This window comes from Cervus canadensis, chromosome 7, assembly GCF_019320065.1.
Source record: "Cervus canadensis isolate Bull #8, Minnesota chromosome 7, ASM1932006v1, whole genome shotgun sequence".
In the NCBI taxonomy this organism is placed as follows: Eukaryota; Metazoa; Chordata; class Mammalia; order Artiodactyla; family Cervidae; genus Cervus; species Cervus canadensis.
This window is the reverse complement of record NC_057392.1, coordinates 29,276,589-29,303,608: the sequence shown is the minus strand read 5'-3', so window position 1 is coordinate 29,303,608 and position 27,020 is coordinate 29,276,589. Positions and strand designations below refer to the sequence as shown.

Sequence of the window (27,020 nt, the reverse complement as noted above, 5' to 3'; positions counted from 1 at the left end):
GGTCTGATATTCCCATCTCTTGAAGAATTCTCCACAGTTTATTGTGAGTCACACAGTCAAAGGCTTTAGCATAGTCAATAAAGCAGAAATAGATGCTTTTCTGGAATTCTCTTGCTTTTTCTATGATCCAATAGATATTGGCAATTTGATCTCTAGTTCCTCTGCCTTTTCTAAATCCATCTTGTACATCTGGAAGTTCCTAGTTCACGTGCCGTTGAAGCCTAGCTTGAAGGATTTTGAGCATTGCCTTGCTAGCATGTAAAATGAGTGCAATTGTGTGGTAGTTCGTACATTCTTTGACATTGCCCTTCTTTGGTATTGGAATGAAAATTGGCCTTTTCCAGTCCTGTGGCCACTGCTGAGTTTTCCAGATTTGCTGGCATATTGAGTGCAGCACTTTCACAGCATGATCTTTTAGGATTTGAAATAGTTCAACTGGAATTCCATCACCTCCACTAGCTTTGTTCATAGTGATGCTTCCTAAGGCCCACTTGACTTCACACTCCAAGATGTCTGACTCTAGGTGAGTGACCACACCATCGTGGTTATCTGGGTCATCAAGACATTTCTGTACAGTTTTTCTAATTCTAGACTCCTAATTTATCCCTCTCCCTTTCCTGTTTGGTAACCATAAACTTGTTTTCTCTGTGAGTCTGTTTTGTATTAATAAATAAGTTCATTTGTTTCATTTTTTAGATTCCACATATAATACTATACAATATTATAAGTAATATTGGGCTTCCCTTGTGGCTAAGCTGGTAAAGAACCTGCCTGCAATGTGGGAGACCCGGGTTTGATCCCTGTGTTGGGAAGATCCCTGGAGAAGAGAAAGGCTACCCACTCCAGTATTCTGGCCTGAAGAATTCCATGGACTCTATAGTCCATGGGGTCACAAAGAGTCTGACACAACCAAGTGACTTTCACTTCATAAGTAATATTATATGATATTTGTCTTTCTCTGATTTAATCCACTTAATATGACACTCTCTAGGTCCATTTGTGTTGCTGCAAATGGCATTATTTCATTCTCTTTTAGGGCTGAGTAATATTCCATTATATTACTGGAATATATATATATATTCCATTATATTCCAATATTCCTTATGGCAGAAAGTGAAGAACTAAAGAGCCTCTTGATGAAAGTGAAAGAGGAGAGTAAAAAAGTTGGCTTAAAGTTCAACATTCAGAAAACTAAGATCATGGCATCTGATCCCATTACTTCATGGCAAATAGATGGGGACAGAGTGGAAACAGTGGCTGACTTTATTTTTCTGGGCTCCAAAATCACTGCAGATGGTGATTGCAGCCATGAAATTAAAAGATGTTTACTCCTTGGAAAGAAAGTTATGACCAACCTAGACAGAATATTAAAAAGCGGAGACATTACTTTGTCAACAAAGATCTGTCTAGTCAAGGTTATGGTTTTTCCAGTGGTCATGTTTGGATGTGAGAGTTGGACTATAAAGAAAGCTGAGCACCAAAGAATTGATGCTTTTGAACTGTGATGTTGGAGAAGACTCTTGAGAGTCCCTTGGACTGCAAGGAGATCCAACCAGTCCATCCTAAAGGAAATCAGTCCTGGGTGTTCATTGGAAAGACTGAAGCTGAAATTCCAATACTTTGGCCATCTGATGCGAAGAGCTGACTCATTGGAAAAGACCCTGATGCTGGGAAAGATTGAGGGCAGGAGGAGAAGGGGACAAGAGAGGATGAGATGGTTGGATGGCATCACTGACTCAATGGACATGAGTTTGGATAAACTCCGGGAGTTGGTGATGGACAGGGAGGCTTGGTGTGCTGTGGTTCATGGGGTCGCAACGAGTCGGACACGACTGAGCGACTGAACTGAACTGATTGGCCATCTGGATGTTTTTGGAGAAATGTCTGTTTAAGTCTTCTGTCCATTTTTTGATTGGGTTCTTTGTTATTGAGCTGTATGAGCTCTTGGTATATTTTGGACATTAATCTCTTGTTGGCTGCATCATTTGCAAATATTTCCTCCCATTCTGCAGGTTGTCTTTGTTTTGTTTATGGTTTCCTTTGCTGTGTCAAAGCTTATTAGTTTGGTTAAATCTCATTTGTTTATTTTTGCTTTTATTTCTATTGCCTTGGGAGACTGACCAAAGAAAACATTGGTACAATTTATTTCAGAGAGTGTTCCATGGGGCCTTGTTAGAAATTTTCATTTTCAGTTGTCACAACAGCTGAGCCGAGAGGTTTCCTGCAGTGGGACAGCATCATATGCATGTCCCATGTCGCACATGACTCTGAAATGTCACATGGAAGATGCATACATTTTATAATTATCTCATCCTAGGAGCTAATTCTCTTTCATATCAATATTTGTTGAACTGCTATATATGAAACTGAGTTTTCTCATATAACAACTGCTGAGTAGTGACTATGCTTTGTTTGGTTGGGATTTTATGCAGTATTTTTCCTCATTTGAGAAAATCACATCTCACAGTGGGCACCTCACTTGAAGCATTTGCGCTGTAGATGCCGCACGTTATGTTAGTAGACTATGCATTCAGTATGGTTTCACACGCAGGCACAAGCATCTAACTATGTCATCAAGTTTTCTGACATTCTAGTGCTCAACAAAATATGCATATCAAAACATGCATTTTTATATCATAAATCACTTTTCTGAAAGCTCTCTTTTATATTACATTCAGAACATTACATTGATTTTTAAGTGGTATAGGTATGTTGTCTTATTTTTGGATTCTATTTTGGGATAACAAAGGGGTCTTTAAAGATACTTCTTACCAATGGGGCCTTGCATCTGAGGGGGCTGAGGACCAGTGGTCCAGAGAGCGGGATGCTCCTCCGCTGGGTGCAAGGGTGTAGGTATGTGCAGTGATTCCTGGGGTGCTGGAGTTGACACCGGCAGCCCCACACTGCGTGCCTTCTGGGACGCACCCGCTGGCTGCCTGATGTCGAGTCAGGCCTTGGATCACAGGGTGGAAGGAAAAGACAAGCACTGTCTCCGGGAGACAAGTCTGAAAACTGGTTTCAGGGCATAGAGGGGTGTGAAGGGCAACCCACCGGTCAGAGATTCGGAGGAGGGGTGGACCAGGAGGCACCATCACGAGACCAGGACGGGGAGCTGGAAAATCAACAGCTCTGGGCAATGTTCGAGAAGTACGTGTGTTTGGGTGAACGCGCGTCCACTTTTCCGTTGGTGAACACCTTGGCGTGAGAGTTGCCGAGCCATCGGAGGTGGCCACATTCAGCTTTAGGAGACGATTCAGCCAGTTTTCCAAAGAGGTTGAGCCCATTTTCTATCCCGCCGGCCAATGAGTGAAAATTCTGGTTGTCCCACACCCTTGCCGACAAATGTTGCGTTCTGGCATTCTCAGTTTAGCCGGTCTGGCGGGCATGTAGCCGTGTCGACCCAGTGTTCAGAGGCAGCAGGATGGATAAGAGGGTTGTGGTCATGTCCCACAGCGGGACTCTGTTCAGCAGCGTGATGACAAGCAGGGATCAGGATGCCCGTCACAGACACGATGTCGAGCCAAAGAAGGATGATGTTCATACGAAGCTCAAATGCAGCCACAAGGACTCCCCCAGGCTGGGAGCCAGGGCAGTGGGCAGGGAGCAGGGCAGAGACTGGACAGGAGCTGAAGGGGCTCCTGGAGGCTGGGGAGTTCGGGATCTCTACCCAGGGTGCTGCAGGAATCCCTGGGGATCTGTGTCCTTTCTGCCAGGACCAGCTCAGCACTGAACGTGTGCTCACGTTGAACACCTGCCTGTGAAGCTGCAAGGATCCAGGGCTCCCTTGTCATCTCACTCCTGTGTCTGAAGACATTAGCCTATAGCTCTCTTGTAAGCACGGGTGGCCCGAATGTCTGTGTAGAGTCTGGAGTCAAATGGATGCTTGAAATCTTGGCCCGGGGCACTGCCTCCCCCAGGGAACGGTTCCTTCCAGACACGGTGTCAAGGGTGTGAGCAGACCCTGCCTTCTCCCCAGCTGAGAGAAGGGGCACCTGGCGGGTCTATTTGAACCGTATGCTGTCTGTCCCGTCTACAAAGTGACCGTCAGCGTCTGGAGAAGGAGCCTGACCTACCGGTGGTCCCAGCGGCCGCAGTGCGCACCCAGCGAGGCGGGAAGGGCGCGGTCAGGGCGAGGCGGGGAGGGCCCAGCGGGCTGGACGTGAGAGGCGGCCGGCCGTCGGGGGTGGCACACGGTCTCCGCCCTTCCCGGGCACAGTGGGCACCCCGAGGCCCTGACGCAGGCCCCACACTAACGAGCAGGGGGTTTCTCCGAGCAGCCCTGCCCGGCCTGGATCAGAAGAGGCGCGGCGGCCCCCGAGCATGCTGCCTGCTGACGCCCCCGCCGCCCCCGCTGTTCCCGCCGCCCTTCTTCCGAGGGGGCCGGGGCCCGGTGAGTACCGCTGACTGTCGGGGGTCCCGGGGCGCCCCTCCGCCCAGCCACGCCCCCTCCGCCCAGCGGGGGCTCCTCCCGGTACTGTCCTCAGGGGCCGGTTCTCTGCACCCCGCTGGTGCCCGGTGCACCTCAGGCGGGATGGAGGGAGGGAGATGCTTCCTCACCGGGAACGGGGCTGGGCCGTTCAGCTGGCCAGCAGACAACGTGTCTGTCTTGGCAGGTAGACGGCGGGGCAAGTGTCCTGTCGGCTCAGAGACACTGAGGTGAACTGATAGCTTTCTGGGCTCCTGTCAGCGGCTCAGACGTGGAGTTTCCCCCTCTTGTTTTTTCTTCTCCCTAAGCGCGTGTGAAATTTCCTTCTTACTCGGTTATCCATGAAGTGACACAGGAAACAGTCCTGTGAGGGAGAACGGAACTGAGGAAAGGGAGGGAAAGGGAGGGGAAGAGCAGGATGGGGGAAGCTGAGCTGGAAGGCATTCCAGGGGCTCTAGACGCTCAGATTTTCCCAGAACCTCTTAGACCCGTACTGTCCAATACACTAGCCTCTGGCCCTATCTGGCCAGTTCCAACTGAGATGTGCGGAGTATAAAATACACACGGAATGCTTTTTATAATGATGCAAAAATATCTCAGTAATTTTTTTTCTTGCATTGAAATAATATTTCAGATATATTGGGTAAGATAAAATACTCACCAGAATTAATTTCACGTGTCCCCTTTTACCTTTTTTATGTGGTTATGAGAACATTTAAGATGGCACGGGGGTCTCGCATTAGTGACTCATTTTATTCCTATTGGATGGTGCTGTCCTGGATGCTGGGTGAAGGCTCCCGAGTGAGTTCCTAACTCCATCCAGAGTGGTTGCTTTTTCTCTGTAATCCATTTAAGCCGGGTTGTCTCAGCAGATGGGAGGAAGGGGACTGGGAGTCAGAGGTCGCCTTCCTGAGACGCCCACTGGGGAGTCAGGGAACGGCCGGCCTTGGGGCCTGGGCTGTGGGACAGGTCTGTGCCCGGGGGCTGACTCTTCTTCTGCACCCCTGGTCAGACCTATAACCTGTGTCACTTTGTCTTGAAGCTTCTCTCCCCGGACGTGAAGAATCTCGTCCTGGAACTGGAGACGGCACGGTCCCCGTGTGTGCAGGGGTCGCTCAGCTCATCTGGGCCTCCGGGCCCCCAGGTCAGTACACCCTGGGCCCTTCCCCTGAGGTCCGGGCCCGCAGGTCAGTGCACCCCCAGGCCCTTCCCCTGAGGTCCTCTGCTCAGGGCAGGGACCCTCCCCCGCCTACCACACCCTGGGAAGAGCTGCCCCCCTTCAGGTGCCTTGGGGTTGTTTTCCTGCCCTGGAGGAACCACGTGGTTCTTCTCTGGCCGATTCTGCCTCCCAGCCTCAATGTGCCCATCTGCACAATGGGGATATAACTTCCCCTGCAGTACTAGATGTGGGAGGTGGCCAGGCAAGCTACTGCCTAGATGGGGGTGGTTATTGTTATAGCGGTCATCAGAAAAACACTCAGGGGCAATGTGGCTGTTAACCCCACCCAGAGGGGCCTGTGTGCAGGGCAGAGAAACTCATTTTGGCCCCAGACTCGGGCCCCAACCAGCCCTCCCCTCCCCACCAGAGCTCAGGTTAGAGTGAGGAGCAGGCCGAATGCTGGTGGAAGGATTTTTTAGGGAGACAAAAGGTCCCCTCCAGAGACTGTCTCACAGACTCCTGGGCCCTCTGGCCGGCCTGGGAGAGGGGGTCCATCGAGGAGGACCTGGGGTCTGGAAGTCTGTCACCTCTCCTGTGGCTTCCCGTCACAGGAAGACTAAGACACATTCCTCACCCTGGGAGCAGAGCCCCGCGTGGGGACCTGTATCTCCTGCAAATTGTCTCCCATGACGTCACGGCCCGCCCAGTGCAGCCGCAGTGTGTCTTGGGTCCTCAACCACCCGAAGTCTGTGGCGGCCTTAGGGCCTTGCTTGCGGCTCTGGCTGTCTGCAATGCCCTTCCTTCTGACTGTCCCCATGGCCAGCTCCTCTGTCCCTCAGAACCCAGGTGCCCCACCTCCTCAGACATGCCCCCTCCACCCTCCTTCTGCAGTAATCATCCCATCACTCTCCACCCAGGGACCAATTTTCCTTCTCTGCATAGTTTTATCATGTCGTTATAGTTTTATTCTTGTTCCCAGACTCGTGGGTCTGCCCACCTCCATAAAATACAAGCTCTATGCCTGAGGTTGGCAAATTATGGCCAAGGGTCCAGTCCAGCGTTTTTTGTAATTAAAGTTTGTTGTTCTCTGGTGACTTCTTGCACTGAAGGGCAGAGTTGAGTTATGACAGAATTGCTGTATTAGAGGCAAAGCCAAAGTGTTTCCTGTCTGGCTCCTTGCAGACCAGCTCTTGCGAGCAGGGACTGTCCACCTTGCTTTGTGCCCACCCACACCAGTACCTGGGGTGTAGTCCTGTCCTGTGTTCCTGGGGAATTTTAAAAGGTCCTCAAGAGCTTGTGATGTGCAGAGAGGCTTGGAATCCCTTGGCTGGGAAGTAGAGCTTCCCCGTAAATGTTTATTGAATGCAGTGAAAAAAGCAGGACTTGGGACCCACAGTTGGCCAGAACTGCCACAGAGGCTCTGGGAAGTCTGCAGAGACGCACGGTGGGTGCCCGAGGCTCAGCTCCCAGGGGGTTTTCCACCTTGTCAGCTCCCGTGGTCTGCACCTGCAGACACCCCACGGGAAGGGAAGGGGGTCCCGGCTGCCTGGAGGCCACGTCTCCAGCTCCACAGGAACCTCTCTGACCTGGTGCAAGCCCATGTGGGTCCCGAGGAGGCTGTGTGGCTGGCTCCAGGGATCCCACAGCCACCTCTGCACTTCAGGAACACAGGGTGACCCTGTACCCACACAGAGGGGGAGCCTCGGAACCACAACTGCCAGCACTGGGAACTTGCTGGAAGCACAGAATCTCAGCCTCCCCTCCCCCCACTCCACCCCCTCTCATCAGAACCTGCATCTTAGCAAGACTCCCCAGAGGGAATCACCCTCATGTCAAAGTTTGGGAAGCCCTGAGCTAGGGACAGCATCATGGCCTGATAAATAGTTCTAGCCTATTTGAAGAAAACGAAAATCACTGAGGCTTGGAAAAGAAGAAAGAATGGAACTGAAACTCTCCCTTTCCGCCCCCTCCCCCAAACAGAAGGAGAATAAACCAAAAAACGGTGGTTCCCCAACTTTTCTGCCCATTAGAATCCCCTGGGATGCCTGTGTCCCTGGGGAATTTTAAAAGGTCCCCCAAGGGCATCTGATGTGCAGAGAGGATTGGAATCCCTTGGCTGGAGTGGGTCGTTTGAACAAGCTTCACAGAAATCCTATTTCAGGCAGGCTTCACGTAAGGCGTGCTCACCTGCAGATCTTGGGGATGAAGAGGCGGCCCAGGGGTTTTGGTGGATTTCCTCTCTGCCGTCCTGGGGAGCTTGGCAGACAGCTGCCAACTGAGGGTTTCATAAGCACGTGCACCGGGGGCAGCTGCATCCTGCAGTGTGTGCCAAGCTCCAGTGCGACAGGCGCGGGGGGTCCCTGAGCTGGACTCGGCCCCACCCCCTGGCTGAGCAGTGGGACAAAAATTCACTCTTCACCTGCCCACCCTGTTAGCATCTTGAAACAGAAGGCTCTTTGCTCTTCCTGGTACCCAGAGGTCCACCGCGGGAATTTCTGTGTCAGCTACTCCTGAGAGCAAAGCCTCACTTCTGTCTGGTCAGGGCCCCAGGGGAACTTGGTAAGAGCAGCGGAAAAGAGGTGAGAGGTGGTGAAGCATCTTGTTTCACCAGATAGCCCTTCTTAAGTCCCTTGAGTTGCTCTCACCAGGCACTCAGGAGGTTCAGCCTATCGGAGAATTCCAGGGAGAAAAGGAAAATCACAGAGAGCAGGTGTGTGAGCACCGCAGTAACAGTGATGCTGAAAACAGCCCAGAGAAAGCAAGAAGAGGGTCCCAGGGAGGAGGATGGGCCTGGCCATGCTGGGACCCCTGAGTCTTCAGCGAGAATTGCCTACTGAGGGGCCAGGGCACCCAGGGCGCCCTCTCACCCGTCCTGCCTCTAGCTGATGCGGGCTTTGTTCTCTTTTTATCTTGATCGCGTAGGGCCCGCCCGGGCTTCCTGGCAAGACTGGACCAAAGGGAGAGAAGGTATGAAGCACCTCTGTCTTCACCCCCACCTCCCCTGGGTAACACCAGCCTGGTTTCTAGGGATGCCCCTGAGGGTTTTCTGGTTGAGATTTCAAAGCATGCGCTCATCCTGCCTTAGAGGGTGACGATGGGCTCCATGGTGACTGTGGGAGTGGGACCCCATCCGTCCATCTCAGCGGGGCCCCGTGATGTGGCGGGGACGCTGTGAGCCTCCAGGGCACCTTGCCACGTGGGCACGCCGGCTCATCAGACCTGCCAAGCCCTCAGATTCCAGAACTTTTCCTCCAAAGCAGTTTCTGCTTACCTGTCTTCTCCATCCACAGGGGGAGCTTGGTCGACCAGGAAGGAAGGTACGGTCCACGTTACCCTGTCAGAATTACACGGGCAGCTGTGCTGGGCAAGTGAGACTGTGTGCCCTCGGGGTGGGGACCAGCTGCACACTCCGCAGCCCCAATGCCCAGGCGTCATCCTGATGAGGATGGAAGTGACCGCCTCTCTCTGCCTGCTTCTCAGTCAGAGTCTACAGCCTGCCCCTGGTGGCATTCGGACTTCGGAAGCTGCCAAGCCTGGCCAGGGTCCCCCCCAGCCTCATCCTGCCGTCCATCAGAGAAACCCTCCAAGGCCCCAGCCGGCGGCACCAAATGACTCTCACTGTCGATTTGATTAAACTGGAATTAAGTGTCAGACAAGAATGAATGGCTTTGCCTCAGGGCCCAGCTGAAATAAATGGGAGTTACCTCAGGTCGCAGGGACTCTGAATAAACCAAACATGCGTTATTAAGACTCTCATTAGCATCAGGAAGGAGTCAGTCAACCATTGCCCACTGTGGTCAGGGGATGCTGGCACTGAAATTGTCGGTCTTGGTGATACAGAAGAAGGTTCAAGACCAAGAAAAGATGCCCATGGTTCTAAATATAAATTACTATTTCCCCAGTTATTTTATTCAAATACTTTTACTATCAATAAGAACCTCAAAAAGACCTTTGTATGACAAAGGCCCACCCCTTTAGGACACAGTTGACCTCCAGCCAAGGCCTAGTGGTTATCTGAAGCGCCGGGCTGGGAGGATTCTGGGGCCTGTGATTGCTTAGTGATGTCTGCCGTGGGTGAAGCAGGCAGGAGTGGGAGCTAGCGTGCCTGCCAGCATCGTGATCTCCGGGTGAGGGATAAGAGAGAGAGCTGCTCTAGTCATTAATTCACTTGCACATGGCATGGACCACCTTTATCTCTGTGTCAAGCAAACCCAACTGAGGCCAAGGAGCTGTGGAAGAGTAAGCCCGGCAAGAGAGTGCGGGGGCAGTGAGGTGGGGTCTGTATTGACCTCTGCACCCACTGGCTAATTTCGGTTAGCCTAGCTGGGGATGTGGAAGGCTGTGGTATCAGGTGACATCCAGCTTCAGCCTGAGCCACAGAGGAGCTCTGCAGTGGGAATGGCAACAGAGAATTGGTCTTGCCTCACCTTGATGTAAAGGGGCTAGGCTGTTGGCTTAGGAAGGGGTGGTGAGTCAATTGCTGGGCAGCTTCCGCCCCCAGCAAATCCACACGTGCAGGTTGCAGGAAGGAGTGAGTTGTTATGGCAAGGAAGGTGTCCTCTGGGAGGTGGGCATGCTGAGCAGGGGATAGACCTCAAGGGAAAGGGCCCAGCATCTGTCGCTGACCCCCAAACCTCACCTTCCCCCTTCTATGTTGCCTCCTTGGAGAGAATATATTGGAATGCAGGGGATGTGTGGGTGGGTGATAACAATAAAAGGACCGAGAAGTTTAGAGCTCCTTCCCACCACCTTCCATCCCTTGAATGGAATAGTCTCATGTGTCGACGTCATGTGATACCAAGGGCTTCAACCCATCTGAGTGGCCCAGCTTTCCAGGCCATGAGTCTTTGGAAGTGGGGATGAGGGTTCCAGGGCCAGGCTTGGGCCTATACTCCCTACCAGGCCACAGAGACAAATCTGTTTTCAGAGGGAGGGGAATAAGCCCAATAGTCCTAACTTTTGTTCTCTGTCTTTGAAGGGCAGACCTGGCCCCCCAGGAGTTCCTGGCATGCCTGGGCCTGTCGGCTGGCCCGGCCCTGAAGGCCCCAGGGTAAGTGTGTCGGCTCCCAGGGCATCAGAACTCGAGGGGAGGAGGTGGCGTCTCCCTTGTCTCCTGGCACAGTCGGCGAAACTCAACCTCCTCAAGATAGGGAAAAAGGAGAGAGCCCAAGGACTGCCCAGAGGGCCCCAAACACTTCCTCCCTTGCTTGGGCCACAAGACTGTGGTCAGTCCCACAGCTGCTCCTGTGGGAGGAGAAACAAGGGCCTGCTGCCTCGTTCCAGGGGCCCTGTCCTGCTCTGTCCTGAGGGTTAGCTTCCAATTCTTTGGCTCCTTGAGATGACCCCAAAGGAGCTTGTGTCTGGAAGGTTGTTGGCCCATCATACTAACTGGGCAGTGGGTGGAGGGTGAGGGCAAGGGAGTCGGAGGCTGGAACCACGGAAACCCTGCTTTCACAGATGGATCGCTAAATGCTGGGGAAATCCCCTTCCTTAGACAGGTGAGGAGAAGCTGACACACCCACACACATGTCTTTTTACACACTTTGGTTGTAGACTATAGCGTGCAGAGGCCATGACTTAGAACTGACCTGCAAAAGTCAGGGGTGGGCAGGCGAATGTCACCATCTGCTCTGACTCACTGGCTGCATTTATTATGAGACTAGAAAATTGCTCCCAGTCATCTTTAGGAAAATTCCCAAGGATATGTCCTTAAAAATCCACTGTATAGAATGCTTAGCCATCCTGTATGGCAGCCACTAGCCACATGTGACTATTGAGCCCTTGAAATGTGCGAAGTGCAACTGAGGAACTGAAATTTTTTCAATTAATTTAAGTCTGAACTTAAAAATCTTTACTCAATTCAGTTATTTGAAAACATTTAAGTATTTTTGAGCAACTTGAGTTGAAATCTGCTTTTTTAACTGTAAATTTTATGAAATCTAATACAGATCAAGTATTTTGGATGAAAATTTAGCAGCTGAATTGAGGTGTGATGTAAATTTAAATACACAACAGATTTCAAATACTTATTGTGAAAAATCAAATGTAAAACTCTCATGGATACTTTTTATATTGATGACATGTTTAAAATAATTGGATTATTAAATAGTGATTAATAATTAACTAGAGTAAATTTAATGTTTAAATTTAAAGTTAAAAACATCCCTTTAGTTTTACTTTTAAGGTGGCTTCTAAAAAAATTTAAAATTAAGTCTGTAGCTCACCTTCTATTTCTACTGTTTAGTGCTGGTTAAAGTTTTTTTAGCACAGAAGGTACTAAAAGTTCCAACTGTAAACCATTCTGAGGGGTAACAGATCCCATCCATGAATCCTAGTCCCCTGCTTCCACCCAGAGGTTAATGGTCACTCTGCTTGGCTGCAAACCTAGGGAAAGAGTATATGGAAACATCTGAAAGGCCCTCCCTATGCAAACAGCAGAGCAGATGTAGTTTTTTGGAGCACAGATACCTTGCCCTTTGAGAACCCAAATGCCTTCATGCTCTCTTCCCCATCCTTTCCCAACCCTCTCTGGGAGAGTATCAAATGTCAGTTCATTTATAACACATGAGTGAGCATTTGGTTTGGAGAGCTGCTCTACCTTGGACAATTTCCTTCTATGTTTCATGACAAATACCAGAATGAAGCCTGGATTCTGTAGTCTTGGGCCCCTGGGAGTGAACAAGGGAGCATTTGGGGTCCTGAGATTCACAGGCCAGCCTCGATATCCCCAGCTCCATCCTGATCTAGCCCAGGCCTCTCCTGGTTCAGTTTCTCTAGGAAATGTCACTGGAGGTCCTTTTTTCCCCCCTTCTTGTGATTCCCACAGGGTGAAAAAGGTGACCTGGGTCTGATGGGCTTGCCAGGGTCAAGAGGACCAATGGGCTCCAAGGTCAGTGTGTTGGTCCAGACATATGGTTCCAGGTCTTCTGATTAAGGCTCTAGAGCAGCTGGTGTCTATAAAGTGGGGACTGGGTGACGGCCGTCCTGGGCTGGGGATTATCACAGATGTTGGAGAGGCTGGTGCCAGGCTGTGCTTATCTTTACTAGCCTTCCGGGGGCGGGGCATGCCCTGGGACATGGGGCAGAAGGAGGCCATTCCTGCTGTTCTCTTGGACAATGAGGGTCAAACCTCTGGACAACAAAGCAGATGGAAACGTTTTGTTTGGGCCTTTGAGGCTGGGGGTTAAGAAAAGCAATGTTCTTTTTAGGCCTGGTGTAAACACAACCCTCAGGGACATCTTTATATTCACTGCTGCAACCTCCCCTGACCTCTGCCCTAGAACGTGCAGCCCAGTGTGGAGACACATCCCACCACCCCATCCAGGGGTTCCTTCCACTCTTACTCCAGACCCGGAGGTCCTACAGGGCTGACTGTCAATGTGCCTTCTGCTTTCTTTTAGGGCTACCCTGGATCCAGAGGGGAAAAGGTTTGTGCTTGTCTCTGATGGCTCCCCAAGCCGAGTCTGGGGTCCGTGATGCACAGAGCATGGGCCCAGGGGTCTCTTTAGTCAGTGGCTGCAGCCGCCACCTCTCAATGTTACCCTGTCCTTCGTCAGTGGGCCGCGAGACAGAAGTGAGGGCCCCTGAGCCAGGGCAGGCGGGTTAGGGAGGCGCTCCCAGTGGAAGTGGAAGCCCCTCACGTGGAGCAGGTAAGGTCTGGAGGTTGTGCCAGGTGCAGCGTGAACACCCCTGGCAGGGGGAGCTGGGCGAAGATGGTAGATGTGTGACTTAGGCCCCGCTTCTACCACACAGCCTCGGTGTCTGTCAAAAATGGGGTAAAAAATCCAGCCACACCCTGAGAACAAATTTCCTGGAAGATAGGAGAAAATCTAGGACCCAGAATTTTCTATGGAGTGTCCTTTATTAATGTAAGCAGTTTTGGGGGATCCAAATAGGAGGTATCTCATAAAGAAGACCTTCCCTGGGCATACCCAGTCTTCTAAGGGCAGTGAGGGTGGTGACCTGTGGAGTTTTCAGTTAGAAATGCTCCAGTTTTTCTCCTGGGAGTTAACTCATTGACTCTCTCCTATGGCTTCCTCTTAGGGATCCAGAGGTGAAAGGGGTGACTTGGGTCCCAAAGGAGAAAAGGTAATGGGCATTTCATAGAAATGATAAACTACAGCAGAAGTGACATCCCCTACCAATCTGCATCTTGTGGGCTGACTGACTGACTGCCTGGCTGCTGAATGACTGAATGACTGACTGACTCACTGGCTGGCTGACAGGCTGCTGACTGACTGAATGACTGACAGGCTGGCTGACTGGCTGGCTGCTGACTGACTGAATGACTGACTGACCAACTGACTGGCTGGCTGGCTGACTGCCTGGCTGCTGACTGGCTGAATGACTGGCTGGCTGCTGACTGGCTGAATGACTGGCTGGCTGACTAACTGGCTGCTGACTGACTAAATGACTGACTGACTGGCTGCTGAATGACTGAATGATTGACTGACTGGCTGGCTGGCTGCTGACTGACTAAATGACTGGCTGGCTGACTGCCTGGCTGCTGACTGACTGAATGATTGACTGACTGACTGACTGACTGACTGCCTGGCTGCTTACTGACTGAATGGCTGGCTGGCTGCTTACTGACAGAATGATTGACTGACTGGCTGGCTAGCTGAATGACTGACTGACTGGCTGACTGACTGGCTGCTTGCTGACTGAATGATTGACTGGCTGACTGGCTGCTGACTGACTGACTGACTGCTGACTGACTGAATGACTGACTGACTGGCTGACTGCCTGGCTGCTTACTGACCGAATGACTGACTGGCTGGCTGACTGACTGGCTGCTGACTGACTGAATGACTGATTGACTGGCTGACTGACTGGCTGGCTGGCTGAGTGAGTAAATGGCCGACTGGATGAAAGAATGAAGGAATGGCAGACTGCATGACTGGCTAGCTGACTGGCTGAATGAATGAATGCCTGTCTGATCGATTGAATGGCTGGCTGGCTGAATGACTGATTGACTGGATGACTGACTAGCTGGATGGCTGACTTGCTGGATGACTAATGGGTTGGCTGGCTGATTGACGGGGCTTTATCTTGAAAATGACTGACCAAGTTCTTCCTCAGCCTTTTCAAGAATTATTTCAGAAGCAGTCATTATGTTTGTTTTTCTCTTCACAGGGTTTCCCAGGATTTCCTGGAATGTTGGGGCAGAAAGTAAGTACTCAGAAGTAGTAAAAATAGGCTTCAGTAACAAGTTAGATCCTCCAAGCACAGCAAAAAGAGGTCTGCCTTTCATCCATCAAGCACGATAAGTGGATTTCTTTGTGGAAGGTTCCTGTTTGAAAGGGGAGCAAGTTGCCAAATGTATTGGTAAGACCTCTCTCCGACTCAGAGGAGGAAGGGACACCCCACTTGAGAAGAGGGAGGCCTTCTCTGTGTCTCCTGTCTGTCAGGGGGCTATCAGACTGTTCAAAAGCAGAAAGCTTTGTGCCCCGGGACTCAGATTGGAGCTGCAGTGGCCAGGGGCCCTGGAGAGGGTTCAAGGCCAGTTCTGTCGGCACCCAGCTCAGCACTCCTTCAGGAGGGTACAGACACTACCAGAGGAATGCAGAGCTATTTTAGCAGGTGACAGCTAAAATGTTTTTATTTGACAGTTAAATGTATTATTTATTTGAGTACTTAGAAGAATTTCAGGACAAGGCTTAATAAAAAGGAGTTTATTTGATTGACTTAAATAAAAAGTAGTCATTGAATAACAGAGTGGTGTCAGATATACTAAAAATTGTGAAAGTGGCAACTGACTGACTTTTTTTTTTTAACTTTTATTTGAGGTTAGGGTCTGGGGAAGAGAACTCAGGCGTGAAGGTGAGGGGAGCGTCAGACAATAAAGAGAAAGGGTGCTTGAACAACCACTTAGGACAATCACCACTGCAATGGTGGGTCCTTATGTTGTTAAGGCATTAAGATTAGAAACCTATTTTTGTCTAAGCCTCAGGGCATGATATTCTTCCAACAGGCAAGTGGGATGCTTTCTTAGAATTCTAAATTGTTTCCAAGTTCACCTTAAAATTTTATTTTCCATGCTTGAAAGTACAAAGTTTTATCTTTCTCCCATTGGTAGATTATATTTAAATAATTTCAATCATCTGAAATTATTATCATTTATCACTGCCCAAAGCTATCAAAAGCTCTGTTTCTGCTACCTACATAGAGTGCTGGGTTGAAAAGAGATTAATTATATAAGCAAATGAAAGGGAACATTACAGAGAAAAACAATTTTATTTTAAAATACTTAGTCTAGGTTTTCATTCTGTGTATCCGAGAGCAATACATTCCTGTAAAATTAAATATGACAGCTTCTCTGCTCTCTGTTCCATTCACTAGACTTTCCATAGAGAATTCTCCCTCCCTCCCATGCAGCCTGTTTAAGACAGAGGTAATGTGATGACCATAATTAGGTCTTCAGAGAGAAATCAGATCAAGATATTACTGGCTGCTTCCAACTGGTGAGGAGAAGGACCACACTTCCTTCAGGCAATCTTTTCCAAAAAATTATGCTGTTTATGCTACTGTTTTCTCCCAGACAAACAAGGCATCTCTCAGCCTCCTCTAAATAGCCAAGGAAAATTGTGCAAACATCTACATAGTCACAGAGAATCCACCCTATCCAAGCAGGCTGAAGAGCATGACGGATGAGAAAGAAATCGTAGGTTTAAGGACAGTTCTTGGTGAGGCAGGATGTTGGTAGCTTGACAAATTCATTACACTGGCTGAACCAGCAGATAATTTCAGAGCTCTATGCTTGATCCTCACTGTGAATTGGTGTTCCCTGGAATTTTCCATTGTGTTGTACACAATAGCGTCCCTGGGAGAAGTTATCTGGGTGTTATTCGTTGTCTAAGTGGTTAGGGAAGCTCTTCACAGGCACTGGCCACTGCCTGGCAGAAATTCTCACGGCTCCTGCTGCGAAACTTAGTTTGTGTGGTGCTTTCTGGGTGTCCAGGGGTTCCTGGGGGTAGGAAGGAAGGCTGCCCTTTGGGTTCATGAGCCAAAGAAGCCACAGGTGAGCCCAGAATCCTAGAAGAACACAGGGAAGAAGGGGATGGTCTGAGATGCAGAGACCAGTTTTACAAAAGGCTGACCTTAAACTCTCGAATTCTGCAGTTGGTGCATTTGCTTTTTAACTGGGAATATGGCTTATGTTTGGGAGAAGGGAATAGCTACCCACTCCACTATTCTTGCCTGGAGAACCATGGACAGAGGAGCCTGGTAGGCTACAGTCCATAGGGTCACACAGAGCTGGACATGACTGATGCGACTTAGCACACACGCATGGCTTACGTTGCTTTCCATGCAGTTTATAATAATTTTATTAGGAATTTGAACACATGTCTGGAACATCTCTCCCACAAAGTGTTTCTCTCTGAATCAAATGGAAGTGAGGTGGAACCAGTTTTTTGCTGAAGAGTAGGAATGTGTACTGGAAAAGGCAATGGCTCAGTCCAGTTCAGTTCAGTCTCTCAGTTGTGTCCGACTCTGCAACCCCATGGACTGCAGCACGCCAAACCTCCCTGTCCATCACCAACTCCCAGAGTTTATCCAAACTCATGTCCATTGAGTTGGTGACGCCATCCAACCATCTCATCCTCTGTCATCCCCTTCTCCTCCCACCTTCAATCTTTCCCAGCATCAGGGTCTTTTCAAATGAGTCAGCTCTTTGCATTAGGTGGCCAAAGTATTGAAGTGGGAGTTAGGGTTAGGGGCTACCCATTCCAGTATTCTTGCCTGGAGAATCCCATGTAGAGAGGAGCCTGGTGGGCTACAGTCCATGTGGTCACAACAAGTCAGACGCGACTGAGCAGCTAAGACGCATACACAGGGATGTATCTAACATGGAAGAAGCTTCCCAAAGATGACAGTTGTCAAAACTGTGTCCAATTATTCAAAAACCCCAGAGATTTGGATTTATGCTAAAAACACAACATAAAATTTCAACTAAGAAAGAGAGCATTTCCCCCAACAGTGTCCCAGGCACAGGCACGGGGACTAAAATGCAGGCACCTCCCACCCTGGCCGCTCGGACTGGGGACCTGGGAACCAAACCGTGTGCTGCCCAGCCTCTGTGTCTCTCAGATGATAACCCCACCCGGGGTAACCTGCTCCTTCCCCTCCTCTTCCGTGAAGAATCTCTTTCCCTGTCTCATGACCCTATCGCTCCCCCAGCCTCCTGAAGCAGCCTGCCTAGAAGAGAACGATGGCGGAGATGGCCCATGAAGGGGGCAGATCGACCTGGAGCTCTGCTGGAGCCTCGAGCCTCACCCCTCTCTTGCTTCTCTTTCTTCTTTCCAGGGAGAAATGGGGCCAAAGGGCGAGCCTGGGCTTGCTGGCCACCGGGGACCCACAGGCAGACCAGGGAAACGAGGCAAGCAGGTATGGATCCCAGGGCTAACCAGATCTGGGGTGCAGGGCATAGTGGGTCAGGGACCTTCTGGGCACACAATCTGGTCTCTGGCATCCTCTGGGCTGGGGGGCAGGGCACCTGGGCTCCCTAGGGGAGCCGAGTTTGAGGGGGATGGGGTAGAATGCTCATCTAGCTGTGTCCAATGCTGAAGCCAGGAGTGGGTCTTCAGTTCACAGGAACAGGTCTGTCTGCACCAAGACCACTGACCCCACGAAAACCTGCTTTTTACCTCAGTGTCCCAGAAACAGATGGACTTCTGGAACCAGCCCAGATATTTCCGGGCTGTTCAAGGGTCTTCTAGGTCTCAAAAGCAGGGTGTTTTCTCCTCCCTCAGGATCCCCATTTGTAAATGACCCTCTTTATTGGCACTATTCAGGGCCTAGGGAAAGTTTTCCTTCCCCGGGTCAGCAGGCTCTTGGGTCAAAACCATGTAATGTAAGCTGTCCCCAGGGCCTCAGAGCACCTCACCCCTTTGAATGAGTCACATGTCCCTTACTCTTTCGGTTGCCACCCTGTTGGCTTTTTACCTCCTTTTCCATTACACATGTAATACATGAGCATTGTGAAAAATGGAAAGTTGAGAAAACTAGGAAGGAAATCATCTAAACACATAACATCCAGGCGTAACCCTGTTACCATGTTGGTGGTCTTCCTTCCAATGTTATTGCTTCTGTGGACTCTCTAGCCATTTGTTCCTTTTATGACCAATATACATTTATATTTATCCTAAATTTTAATTAAAAATCACAACATATGCGCTTTCACTTGTTACTTCATTCATTAAGTGTTTTAAAACATTTCTTTTAAAATCCCTGCGTCAGATTTTAGTAAATGAGGGACCAGAAGATTGCTCGGACAAGAGAGGCCTAACCAGATTATAGATAATGCTGAGGAGTGAACACGTGTGGGCACGTTCCTATTCTTTCCTTAGGCTAGATCCATGGCTCTCAGACTCTAGCTTACATCGGAATCACCTGGGGGCTGATTCAATACAGATGCCCTGCCCTGGGTGCAGTGGTGGTGTTCCAAGTGTGTCTCTCCTCTTTCCTGCCAAGCCCTTACTTCCCAAAGACTCTGATATAAACCTTCAGGGTGGGTTGTTGCTTCTAAATCTCCACGTGAGTCTCACATGTGCCAGAACTCAGAACCACAGTAACGCTAAGAAGCCAGTTCTAGTCTTTTCAAAGTGGATTTAAGAATGACATAGACTCTGACCTGATGAATCAGCTTCCACAATGACTTTTATTTGTTTTGGTTGCGCTGGGTCTCTGTTGCTGGGTGCAGGCTCTCTCCAGCTGTGGTGAGCCAGGGACACTGTCTGTCAAGGTGTGTGCGGGCTTCTCATGCCAGTGGTTTCTCCTGCTGCAGAGCTTTAGGCACGCAGGCTTCACTAGTTTTGGTGCATGGGCTCAGAAGCTGTGGCACATGGGCTTGCTTGTCTGGTGGCATAGGGGATCTTTCTGGACCAGACATTACACTTGTGTCCTCCAAGTACCACCGAGACACCAGGGAAGCCCATCCATGGTGACTCTTGAAGTCACAAGGTTCCAGTTCAATTTCTAAAGCTTTACCATGGGTAGCATGGCCATGAGGCCACAGATAACAGTTTCCTAAAAACTAGGCTCAGAAAAAGAAAGACAAAGGAAAAAGTCTTTTTAAAAAGAAAGCATTTTCCCCTCTATGGCCGTGTTCATCCAGAATGTGCTATGCTTGGGATTCGAGAAGCTACTTGGTTTCCGTCATCTGTGTCTTTCCTTGGACAGTGTTTGTCTGGTCCTGGTCAGAGCAGAAGCCAAGAAGTCTATTTCTTGACCCTGTTGAGAATGCCTGTGTTGGAGCCATCTTAAAGATGACACCAGAACCACGTCTGGGAGCTCAGTTAGGAATATGGACTTATCTTCCTCTAGGACTTTATAGACACCTGAGTGCCGCTTCAACCCCGGCCTGCCTGGTCAACCTTGGGGGCTGGATGTGATGCTTTCTTTTTGTCATGAATTAATTGCCTAATAGAGTCTTATACACAGGGTGTTTGTTGAGCTGTGGTGCTAAGAGTCTCTGGAGGTTAAACAACCCAGACCCCAGAATCAGAAATCCAGAAGAGGCTCCAGGAATTAAGAAATTCAGATCTAGAAGGACTGAAGATCCCACCAACCCAATTCCCTTGCATGTAGTCACCTAGAAACCAGGGGCCAGGGAAGCGGCATGACCACCCAGGACCCCCCAGCCAAGCCAGCTCCCCAGCAGGGACAGAAGCTGGAGACCTGAGACCAGTCTCCCCACTGCATAGCTTCTCCTCAGCCTCCTGCTTCCAAGCTGGCCTTGGGCAGACCCAGGAAAACCACATGAGTGTATCACACACGTCTTCCTTCCCAGAGACACGGCGGCTTCCTGGATGGGAATCCCCAGATTTTGTGCAACAAAGGGATGAGGAGCATTTTCCTGGAAAGCAGTGCTCAGTGAGTCCTGCTCACAGAGGCAAGGCCGATCCGAGCAGATGACCGACAAGCAGAACATTCTGTTACCGCCGAGGTCAGGACGAGGAGCGTTTCCAGCTTCTTCGAGCTGTGTCACTTCCTCTGCTCAGAGCCAGCCGATGTGGCTGTTAGATAAATGAGCCTTCGCTGCGGCTATATTAAGAAGGTGTGACTTCCTGTGCCATCTGCAAGGGGAACCTGTCTCGGTGGCCTCGCAGATTGCTAAGGCTCAGGCAAAGCTTAAGACTCCCTCCCTTAGGATGGAGTTGGGGACAAACTCTGACCTCACCATCCCACATGAAGGATTTGAGAACTCCTTGCACACTGCCAAGAGAGCCCCCAGGGCCACGTGGGCAAGGTGGAGGTCACACGTCCCATGGTGGTTGAAAGGCATGCTCGGCTGGTGTGCCCCCCAGGCTTGGGAAGATTTACATTTCAGCAGGTGGGTGAGGCAGTCCTGGCACACCTGTGTGAAGGGGACCCATCCAAAGCTGCCGAGCTCCAGGCACCGCCGTGGTCGGGGCCCAGGCAGGGACAGTTAGCCACTGGCTCGGGGGGAGGCTCTGCAGGTATGCCAGCCTTGGTTTCTGGGGTTGTTCCTAAGGGCAGCCCCGGGGGAGATGTGTGCACTTAACCCTCCAAGAGCAGACCGCAAAGAGGACATCCCACGTGGAAAGACACAGGTACACGTCTCTTTACGAGTCAGGACTTTTCTGACCGTGGAGCAAAGATGAAACCAAGCCAGCTGCTATGATAATCAGCTTGGCCCACGAAGCCCTTGGTTCTGTGCAAACCACTTTTTCACCTCTGAGATCTTTGCTAGCCTCATGACAAGCCTATGAAGGTGTATATTGCCTGGCTGCCTTTCACAGACAAGAAAACTAGGGCACAGAGCAACGCCCTGAGTTATGCAGGGCCTCATGGACCAGATGAAAAGCCAGATTTCCTGACCTAGAGCCAACAAACCACATCCACTCTCTGTGTTCAGCTTCTCCTCCTCCCCAACTTGATCTGGGGAAAGGAGGTGAGCAAGACAGATTCCAGCCTGTGGGGAGCTTCTGTCTCCTGGAGGGACGTGGATGGAATGACCATAGACCAGTTGTAGCTCTGAGCAGGGGTGAAGGCCATGAAGGCAACGGGCCTGTGCCAGGGAGAACTGACTGGATCAGGAGAGGTCGGGGAAGGCTTTGCCACAGTGGTGTTTTCACTGGGAGTGGAAGGATGGGAGGGAGTTATCGAGGCAGAAGGGAGGGGAGAGCAGTTTGGGGCAGAGAGGAGTCTTGAGAAGCAAAATAAAAGGCATGTGCTCCTGAAGACCAACAACGTCAAAAGGCTGGGACAAGCCTGGAAAGTCCAGCTGTGCAGGGCTGGGGAGGCTGAAGGAAGGGGCTCTGTCTTCATCCTGAAAGCACCAGAGGCCACAGGGTGGGAAGAGCTCTTGTGCTGAAACAGAAATGGTCTGATCAGAAAGCACCTGCTCTTTCCGCACCTGCCAGAGAGGGGGGTGGGTTGGATCCTTCCCGTTTGCTGTCACATGCTGTGTGTCTAGGACAGAGCAAGAAGTGATGCCTGCATAAAGCGAAATTAGGGTTACCAGAGGGAGATGGATGGGAGAGGGGCAGATTAACACATCCACACTATTACACATAAACTAGATAAGCAACAAGGATTTACTGTATAGCACACGGAACTCTACTCAATATTCTATGATGGCCTATAATGGAATATAATTTTTAAAAAACCATTGAATCACTATGATGTACCATGGAAACTGACACAGTCCTGTAAATCAACTATACCCCAATATAAAAAAAATTGGGTATCTATAAACTTGCATCCAGCACTGTCTCAAATGTTGCTTGCCCTGAGCTTTTTATGAGCTTGGTGACCTCTGGGACTGCATTCCTCCTCCAGCACTTGGTCCAAAGTACAAGCTGGTTGCCAGTGGAGAGCTGACTGGGGAAGAAAGTTTGCAATGTCCTGCTCTTATAATGGGCTCTGCCTTTTTCTCCATCAGGGGCAGAAAGGAGATAGTGGCGTTACAGGCCCCCCAGGCAAACCTGGGCCTTCTGGTCAACCTGGCCGTCCGGGTCCCCCAGGCCCCCCAGGTCCTCCCTCTGCAGGTAAGAACTTCACTGCTTCACCTGGTCCAGAGTGTCAGCCTCTGGCCAGCCTCCCAGAGGGAGTCCAGCAGAGGTCGGACTTGAAATGCCTGCAGCAATTCAATACACTTCTAATTTATCCACCATTTGGCTTATTTGAGTTTTACACAAGGGAGATAAACACTATTAAGGTTTTGATTTAGCATTTTGGAGAACAAATAGAGGAGAGAAAAAGAAAAAAATCACATTGGTGATGTCATTGATACATGAAGTGAAAAATAACCAGCTAGTACTTCAACAGCGAACACCTCTTTATAGAAAAACATTTCATGGCTCCAAGCAATTCGGAGTAAAGATGACACTGCAAATTTTTCTTTCTTACACAGTGTTATGAAAGAGTCCATACAGATTTGCATTGACTATGGAAAGAGTTTATTACAAAGAAATGAAAGTCTCCCTTGAAGAGGCCATAGGTACACTGATACCTTGTTTTACTTGCATTTGAGGAGCTAAGCCTTTTATTTGGTTTGTTAGAAAGGAAGGCCTTTCACAGCACATCCTCTGTATTAACACAGCATCTCTTGGTGCTGTGTTTATGTAGATAAATACTGTTTACTGACTGTGCAAGATCCATTGTTTTCAGTTATGCAAAGGAACCAAAATTTTTATTCTAATTCTTTTCTTAAGAAAATGGAGGCATTTAAAATTCCAAAGTACACTTTCCCCCACTGTGTTTATGGGTAAATATTTACAAACACATCATAGGATGGCCAAGAAATATAATTCTGTTAGATCCTTGAAACCAAATGAAAACCGGCCCTGAGACTGCAACCAGCTAGGATGCTGGGAAAAATTCAATCTTGCACGTTAATGGGGTTCCCTCCACTTCTTCAACTGTCACAGAACAGTGGGGCAGAGATCCTGGGGGATTATGGTGAAAGGACATCATAGGAGGTCCCTCCAGCCCTTGACCGGCCCCATTCACCTCTGAAACCAGTTGCCCGAGGCCATGTGGTCACAGGGGTGACCACCATCCTCATACCAGGCTTGGGTGTCAGATCATCTCCAAACCTGGGCATCCTGGGCTTCAAAGGTCAGCTTTCCCAGGAGCACCCCACAACCGCTCCTCCTGAGATTTACAGTCTCCACGTCTCCAGGCTTTGGGGTCCCTGTCCTCCCACGTCTGGGGTGATCTCTCCTCTTCTGACCTCCAGCCCCTCCCTCCTCATGGTCCTCATACAGCGCTGCCCCTCTTGAGAACAGAAGGCAAACGTCGTCTAATGTGACCTGTTTCTCAGCAAGGGCAAGAAAGCACGGTCTAGCCACCCCCTTGAAATCAGGAAGGAAAAAGTAACGGAAGGACAAGCATCAGTCACTTCGGCATCCTGCCGCACCCTTTTCTGTCTGTTAGGATCTGGCCCGAGCAGTAGCTTGGCCCCGTGTCCCTGCCCACACTGTCTCCCTGAGATGACTGGATGATCCGGATGAAAGTTCTTTGGGTCAGTCCTCTCCCTTCTTGGTTCTGAGGCAGGACATTTCCCTCAAGCTCACGACCCTGGGTTGCCAACCCCAGAGACTGACAGCACGGCCTGAAGCCTGGGTTTTGCTTTTGGAAGGGATGTTTTTGGCCCCTGGTGCATATTTCAGTTCAGTTTCAGTTTAGTCACTCAGTCCTGTCCGACTCTTTGCGACCCCATGAACCACAGCACGCCAGGCCTCCCTGTCCATCGCCAACTCCCGGAGTTTACTCAAACTCATGTCCATTGAGTCGGTGATTCCATCCAACCATCTCATCCTGTTGGCCCCTTCTCCTCCTGCCTTCAATCTTTCCCAGCATCTGAGTCTTTTCCAATGAGTCAGTTCTTTGCATGAGGTGGCCAAAGTATTGGAGTTTGAGCTTCAGCATCAGTCCTTCCAATGAATATTCAGGACTGATTTCATTTAGGATGGGCTGGTTGGATCTCCTTGCAGTCCAGGGGACTCTCAAGAGTCTTCTCCAACACCAAAGTTCAAAAGCATCAGTTCTTCTGCGCTCAGCTTTCTTTATAGTCCAACTCTCACATCCATACATGACTACTGGAAAAACCATAACTTTGACTACACAGACCTTGTTGGCAAAGTAATGTCTTTGCCTTTTAATATGCTGTCTAGGTTGGTAATAGCTTTTCTTCCAAGGAGCAAGCATCTTTTAATTTCATGGCTGCAGTCACCATCTGCAGGGATTTTGGGTCCCAAGAAAATGAAGTCTGTCACTGTTTCCCCATCTATTTGCCATGAAGTAATGGGATCAGATGCCATGATCTTAGTTTTCTGAATGCTGAGCTTTAAACCAACTTTTTCACTCTTCTCTTTCACTTTCATCAAGAGGCTCTTTAGTTCTTCGTCACTTTCTGCCATAAGAGTGGTGTCATCTGCATATTTGAGGTTACTGATATTTCTCCCAGCAATCTTGATTCCAGCTTGTGCTTCATCCAGCCCAGTGTTTCTCATGATGTACTCTGCGTATAAGTTAAATAAGCAGGGTGACAATATACAGCCTTGATGGACTCCTTTCCCAATTTGGAACCAGTCTGTTGTTCCATGTCCAGTTCTAACTGTTGCTTCTTGACCTGCAAAGAGGTTTCTCAAGAGGCAGGTCAGGTGGTCTGGTATGCCCATCTCTTTCAGAGTTTTCCACAGTTTGTTGTGATCCACACAGTCAAAGGCTTTGGCATAGTCAATAAAGCAGAAGTAGATGTTTTTCTGGAACTCTCTTGCTTTTTCAATGATCCAGCGGATGTTGGCAATTTGATCTCTGGTTCCTCTGCCTTTTCTAAAACCAGTTTGAACATCTGGAAGTTCATGGTTCACGTATTGCTGAAGCCTGGCTTGGAGAATTTTGAGCATTACTTTACTAGCGTGTGAGATGAGTGCAATTATGCGGTAATTTGAGCCCACTTTGGCATTGCCTTTCTTTGGGATTGGAATGAAAACTGACCTTTTCCAGTCCTATGGCCATTGCTGAGCTTTCCAAATTTGCTGGCATATGGAGTGCAGCACTTTCACAGCATCATCTTTTAGGATTTGAAATAGTTCAACTGGAATTCCATCACCTCCACTAGCTTTGTTCGTAGTGGATGCTTCCTAAGGCCCACTGGACTTCACATTCCAGGATGTCTGGCTCTAGGTGAGTGATCACACCATCGTGATTATCTGGGTCGTGAAGATCTTTTTTGTACAGTTCTTCTGTGTATTCTTGCCACCTCTTCTTTTTGGGGTATTTAAGGGCTCACAAAACTAAGGAATAGCCAGGGAGCCTGTGGTTGGGTGGCATCCTCCTCAAACGAAGACCTCAGTGGTCCCACAGTGTATCCGACTTGAATCCCGGTTCCCCACTCAAGCGTGGGGTGGGGTGGGAAGGGCAGGGCTTGGAGACCCTCAGCCGCCCCCTTGGCTGCCGGCTGGATTGTCTTGTCAGCCTCTGGGGGACTGCAGCCCCTCCCTGTCGCAGGGCCAATGTAGCCCTGTATTGTCTCCTTGGTTGTCCAACACCCTCTCCTTCAGCCTGCTGTGCCATTGCCCCGTTCCTGGCCCCCTCCCCCACACCACCCTCTGTCCTCCAGAGGACTCTGCTCCTGATTGGGCTGGAGCATATTCCTAAAGTCCTTCTGGTTCACCTGGCCTGACACAGCGTTCCTGTCAGCCCCGGGACCACCCCACCACCTCCTCTCCTTCCTCCCGAGCTCTCTCTTCTGCACCCTTCCTGGTTCCTGATGGGACATCTCCTTCCCTCAGGCTGCGGTCCCCGCTGCATCTGCGACAGTCCCTTGCTGGTGACTGCTTCCTACAGGTGTGTCTCTTCTTCCTCCTGGTGGCAGGTCCTTGAGGCAGGGTCCTGGCTGAGTCAGCTTTGCACCCCCCATTTGCACCCACCTGTAGGTGCTCACACACCGGGGCCCCTTTAGCTGTCAGGCTGCCCCCCCCACCGATCATTGCACAGCAGCCAAGCAGGATGCAGGGGGGCTGTTTGACTGATGTCCCTTCCCTGTGCCTTCCTTTGGGTCACTTCCCCTCTGTGGAGCCTCCCAGAGTGAGGGAACTGAAGAAAATGGGGCAAGAATCCTGCTCTTTGGAAAGGTTTCTTTTTGGGGGGCGGGGGGTGGGGACAGTAGGAGAGGGAGGCGTTTAGAAGAGACCTTCCCTGTGCCCGGGACCAGTTAGATCATCATCAGGAGTTGGAACAGGCCTCCAAACTCATTTCTGAGACTACCTTTGAGAGCCTGGTGAAGTTCCACTCTCGGGAAAAAAACATGTGTCTACCTACACCCAGAGCTCCAGACCCCTTGTCCCAAATCCATCTTGGGATATTCTCGGGCTCTGTGGGCCCCAGGTTAACCTCCCCTGGTCTGATCCTACCCTCCCTTTGTAGATGAGAACTTCGAGCCTCAGAGATCCCCCAAGG

General features: G+C 50.0%; 1 protein-coding gene and 1 long non-coding RNA gene across 3 annotated transcripts in view; one reads left to right on the top strand and one right to left on the bottom strand.

The window, feature by feature from the left end:
* COLQ (collagen like tail subunit of asymmetric acetylcholinesterase) overlaps nt 1-27,020 on the top strand; it is a 63,066-nt gene that overhangs the window by 26,383 nt on the left and 9,663 nt on the right. For both annotated transcript variants that reach the window (XM_043474773.1, XM_043474771.1), the window contains exons 2-12: nt 4,278-4,390; nt 5,469-5,570; nt 8,508-8,552; nt 8,876-8,902; nt 10,564-10,635; nt 12,412-12,474; nt 12,986-13,012; nt 13,629-13,673; nt 14,721-14,756; nt 17,892-17,972; nt 22,495-22,600. In XM_043474773.1, coding sequence (XP_043330708.1) covers nt 4,278-4,390; nt 5,469-5,570; nt 8,508-8,552; nt 8,876-8,902; nt 10,564-10,635; nt 12,412-12,474; nt 12,986-13,012; nt 13,629-13,673; nt 14,721-14,756; nt 17,892-17,972; nt 22,495-22,600 — 717 coding nt within the window. The remainder of the gene's footprint in view (nt 1-4,277; nt 4,391-5,468; nt 5,571-8,507; nt 8,553-8,875; nt 8,903-10,563; nt 10,636-12,411; nt 12,475-12,985; nt 13,013-13,628; nt 13,674-14,720; nt 14,757-17,891; nt 17,973-22,494; nt 22,601-27,020) is intronic.
* Nucleotides 439-16,785, bottom strand: LOC122445506. The gene is made up of 3 exons (XR_006270548.1): nt 16,776-16,785; nt 3,733-3,737; nt 439-581 (listed from the first exon to the last, which is right to left on the bottom strand). It is a non-coding gene; the product is annotated as an uncharacterized LOC122445506 (long non-coding RNA).